The sequence below is a fragment of the Rhagoletis zephyria genome, unplaced genomic scaffold, assembly GCF_001687245.7.
Source record: "Rhagoletis zephyria isolate East Lansing unplaced genomic scaffold, Rhagoletis_zephyria_1.1 Rzeph_scaffold_01302, whole genome shotgun sequence".
NCBI classification, from domain to species: Eukaryota; Metazoa; Arthropoda; class Insecta; order Diptera; family Tephritidae; genus Rhagoletis; species Rhagoletis zephyria.
Window position 1 is genome coordinate 40,723 of NW_016158386.1, and position 5,058 is coordinate 45,780.

At 34.4% G+C, this 5,058-nt stretch overlaps 1 protein-coding gene across 1 annotated transcript; it reads right to left on the bottom strand.

The window, feature by feature from the left end:
* Positions 1 to 807: 807 nt before the first annotated feature.
* On the bottom strand, positions 808 to 2,972 carry LOC108363547 (uncharacterized). The gene is made up of 2 exons (XM_017616938.1): positions 1,181 to 2,972; positions 808 to 1,130 (listed from the first exon to the last, which is right to left on the bottom strand). Coding segments are annotated over exons 1-2 (1,263 nt in total). The 5' UTR covers positions 2,442 to 2,972; the 3' UTR covers positions 808 to 1,128.
* Positions 2,973 to 5,058: the final 2,086 nt, after the last annotated feature.

Here is a 5,058-nt window from a genome sequence, read left to right on the forward strand (position 1 = left end):
TTTTTTTAACACGCTTATATTAGCTTCACGCATATGTAAAAATATCGACCTTTTTAATTAAGTAGGTTTCAAAGAAACATTTCGAGTATGCAGTTTTGCAGCCCAATAACACTGGTCGACGGCCAAAATTTACCAGAGACGCCGTTATGAAATTCGTATGTAAAATCACCCCCTGATTCCGAAAATCAAGGTTATTTTTAATTTTATGGTACCGTTTTTGAGATATTTGCAATTTACCGTTTTTGAAAAAAAAAAAAAATTGGGTCCACTTTATCATATATATCTCAAGAACGAATTAAGCAATTCCAAAACGGTTTGAAGCTTTTAAAAGGTAATAAAATTTTCTATAAACTGTGCATACAACACTTTTTGCTAGGCCCTGTAGATTCAAAGATAACGAACAATCATTACCGATTTTTTCAATTTTTTTTGTAAAAATATAAAAAAAATTGTACTTTGCGGGGAAGGATCTCGAAAACCTTTTATTTTTTTGCAGATTTTTTTTTCTCCCTAAGCTCTGTTGTATTACAAAAAAAATAAGCTATCATCGAAGAAAATCGATGCAAAACTACGTAAGTTATAAGCGATCAAATAAAAATACCCAGGTTGCGCAATTTCAACGTATACCTCAAAACGTATGTATGGTATAAAGAAGAGTGAAATATCTAGCTATGCTCTGTTTCTATTGAGTTAAAAGTTCAATTTATGAATGAAATTACCCATATTTTTAACTTTTTTTTTAAATTTATTTATGTTTATACTATATTCTAACAATCTTTATCTTAATTTGATTTTACTATGTTGTCGAAATAATTATGTGTTCTACTTTGACGCTTATTCAGTTTAGGATCGGTTTCTCTTATGAGAAACCAGCAGTAATCACCCATCATTGCGACGTCCCAGAATCCTTGATATCGATTCTCAATTAATTTCATTTGCTGATGAAACCTTTCGCCATGTTCATCACTTTCGTCGCCAAGATTTGCCGGAAAAAAGCTCAAATGTGAGTGGAGAAAGTGAATTTTTAAAGACATATTTACGCCCATTTTCGCATAATTATTGATTAGGTCGTTCACTATCTGCTCGTAGTTAGGGCTTTTGTGTCTACCGAGAAAAGAAGCAACGACCTTTTCAAAGGATTCCCACGCTGCTGCCTCAACTGATGAGAGTAGTCCTTTGAATTGATTATTGTTGATCAACTTTCTTATTTGTGGTCCAACAAAAATACCTTCCTTTATCTTGGCTTGAGAAATATCTGGAAAAACTGTTTTCAAATAGTCGAATGCTTCGCCTTCTTTGTCCAAAGCCTTAACAAAGTTTTTAATGAGACCGAGCTTGATGTGTAAGGGTGGAAGTATGATTTTCTCTTTCTTGACAAGAGGGGTGTATTTGATGTTATCCACACCAACGGTAAACTCGACTCTTTCCGGCCAATCCTTTCTGACGTAGTGGTCCTTACGAGCTCGGCTATCCCACTTGCAGAGGAAGCAGCAGTGCTTGGTGTAGCCACTTTGTAGACCGCATAGCATTGCAACGACTTTGAGATCAGAACATATTTTCCAATCATGCTCTTCATATTTGATAAATTTGAGTATTTTTTGCATTTCCTCGTAGGTTTCCTTTGTATTTACTGCATGTGCAATCGGGATAGAAGGCTTTTTGTTACCAATATGCAATAATACAGCCTTCAAACTCAGTTTATTGCCGTCTATGAACAATCGCCACTCTTTTGAATCATATGTTTGACCAAACTCTTTGAATAAACCAGGGATGTCGTTGCAGTAGCATATACTGTCTTTCTTGGTATAGTGTTTGGAAAATGGTTCGTGACGAGTTCTACTATATGTCACCTTAACATCGGATGACACAAATTTAAATTGTTGCATACGAGAAGTGTGGATCTCGGCCTTTTCCTTGGATAGTTCCAAATCTCTTATCCAATCATTAAGTTGTGCTTGTGACAGAACGTTTCTTTCGTTTTCCATGCGAAATTCAGTACAACTTGATCCCCCGCACTCAGATGTTACTGTTGACAATGGAACTGGATCCGCAACTGCCGTTGAATGTAGTACTGGTAATGTCACTGTAGGTACGCTAGCATAGGTTACTCCTCTTGATCTTCCAACGCCAAGTACTTTTGTTTGACAAATATAACACTCTATTGAATGGCAAGTAGGTTCTCTCCATATCATTGGTGTATCAAATTTTGTTTGTTGTCCTGATTCCCACTGAATCAATTCTACTCGACACGATGTACACAAAGTGTTCGGTGTCCATGGTTTTTCAGCATTTTTAGGCTCAATTCCAAAATACTTGGAGTATAAAGTTTTGATATGATCTGAGAACACTCGTCGTCGCCTTATGATAGTATATTGGCCACACATGAAACAGAACATATCTGGATCCTTATTACACTCAAATTCTCGCGTCCTTTTACTCATTTTATTTTTTTTAATAAATCACGGTTTTGAAATTAGACTTATGAACTGAACTATCTCCGGCGAGCCTTGAAGATGTTATGAAGTTTCAAAGCGCATTAACTCATATTTATACTCGGAACAAGAATAAAATTGAAAAAATCAAATCTTACCTAGACAGAAAGGTTCCTTTTTATAACAAGCCGGGAAAAGAAAATACTACCTGTTTTAGATGTAGGCTTTAGAAATTTTCTGTGTCTTATAATTTTGAAAATCTACCTGCATACTTACCCATAACTGACGGAAATACATGTTTATAACTACATGCCTACAGCAGGTTTCGAACCCAACCACTCTTCCTTTCGATGCAACCACTCTACCTACTATAATACAATTCGAGTATTAAAAGTACTATTTGATTTATTTAAAGAAAAAGTGTTATCATTGTTATGGTGTTATTCGTTTATCCGGATAATATCTCACTTGCACTTTATACCTTTAATATATGTATGTATGTATAGGTACATACATTGAAGTTGCGCAACCTGGGTATTTTTATTTGATCGCTTATAACTTACGTAGTTTTGCATCGATTTTCTTCGATGATAGCTTATTTTTTTTGTAATACAACAGAGCTTAGGGAGAAAAAAAAAATCTGCAAAAAAATAAAAGGTTTTCGAGATCCTTCCCCGCAAAGTACAATTTTTTTTATATTTTTACAAAAAAAATTGAAAAAATCGGTAATGATTGTTCGTTATCTTTGAATCTACAGGGCCTAGCAAAAAGTGTTGTATGCACAGTTTATAGAAAATTTTATTACCCTTTAAAAGCTTCAAACCGGTTTGGAATTGCTTAATTCGTTCTTGAGATATATATGATAAAGTGGACCCAATTTTTTTTTTTTTGCAAAAACGGTAAATTGCAAATATCTCAAAAACGGTACCATAGAATTAAAAATAACCTTGATTTTCGGAATCAGGGGGTGATTTTACACAAGAATTTCATAACGGCGTTTCTGGTAAAGAGAAAAAGTTGAAATTTGTGGTCCAGTGTAATTTAAGTGCAAGTTTAAAGTAGGGACTTACGGTTGATTTTTGGGATTTACTTTGTTGTAGGTGTTGCTCATTTTCTTCATATCATCGAACATACTTCGTACAGAAGAAACTGGCTGGCACTGTAACCAAAAAAAATTTCAAAAATGTACGGTAAGTCCTACCTACTTCAAACTTAAAAAGCTCAAAATTTACCACACGCCATACTGGATCCGCCATTTTGAATTTTGCAATTCTGACAGCGGATTCGTAATAAGTGATCCCGAATACCCCCCTGGTACGAAATTGCGAATCATTTCTTTAAAGCTTCGGATTTTGGCCGCACTTTTGCATTTTGGCCGCACTGAGAGATGTGGTGATCTCCGAAATAGCAGCTATAATTTCTACCGCTTCAACTTTGTTGCTTTTTAATTTTTTTCTAAAAAACAAAGCCGAGTTATTAAGCTCAATACCTCTTGAAATAAATATTAATACGCCGCAATAACGATGACAAATTGCTTTCATTCAACCATACGAATATTCAACAGACAATGGAATGGTACCAACTGATTTGATTTTTTCAAATGATTTGGTCTTTAGATGTCGAATTTTGTTTATAATTTTTCACAAGTATTCTAAAGAGATTTTAACAAAAATAGTAAATTGTCAAAATTCACCAAGCGCAGGAAAAAAAGGGTTTTTCAAGCTCTTTATCTTTGTTTTGTAGCAAGTATAATATTTTTGTGACACTTTGGAAAGAAACAAAAAATACACGCGGTTTTTGGTCTAGTACTTCTGGTTGTTCAATGAGATTTGCATTAACCGAATGTTAAAATTTGATATTTACCTGAATAATTCAAAAACGCCGACATTTATTGCGCTTTTGCTTGCATTTTTATTTTGCAGAATTTTTGTTTCCAAGTCAGCTTTAATTTCATTTGGAAATTCTCGCCCGTTCACGTTTGCCATATGTTCTAAAACTTTTAAGGCTTCTTCTAAGCGACCTCTCATTAGTAGCCATCGAGGAGATTCCGGCATTATAAAAATATATCCAAAATATAAATGGAATGGTACGGATGTGTAATAAGAGAGCTTTACCCAGTCCCGTTCTAAATAGGTAACCACCGATAATAACATTATTCCCGAGGTATAAAAAGTGCAAGTCATTACAGTCACGAATGATCTATAGTTTTCGCCAACGAGTTCCAAAGCTAAAAGAACAAACGTGTTTAGCAAGATTAATACTTTATTTCGGATATAATTTACTAAAAACTTTGGTAATTGTGCACTTCATGGTACCCACTGAATATTCATCCAAAATAATTGAAGGGGGTGCTAAACGACGCTAATTACTGCCAGTATTGAGAATCGGAGGCTGAAATTAATCATCCTTACCACGTTTCATTAGTTAATTCCCCTGGCTTTCTTAAAACAAAGAATCCGGCTGCATACTAAAGCCCACCCATTATTGTTTTTTAAACCGCTCAAAACTTATTTGTAATAAAACCTGTCCTTTAAGTCCACTTTATAAGTAATAAGTTCACGTTAATAAATGCACTAAATTAACACATATTGACACCTAATCATTCATTATAATTCACTTTAGTTGA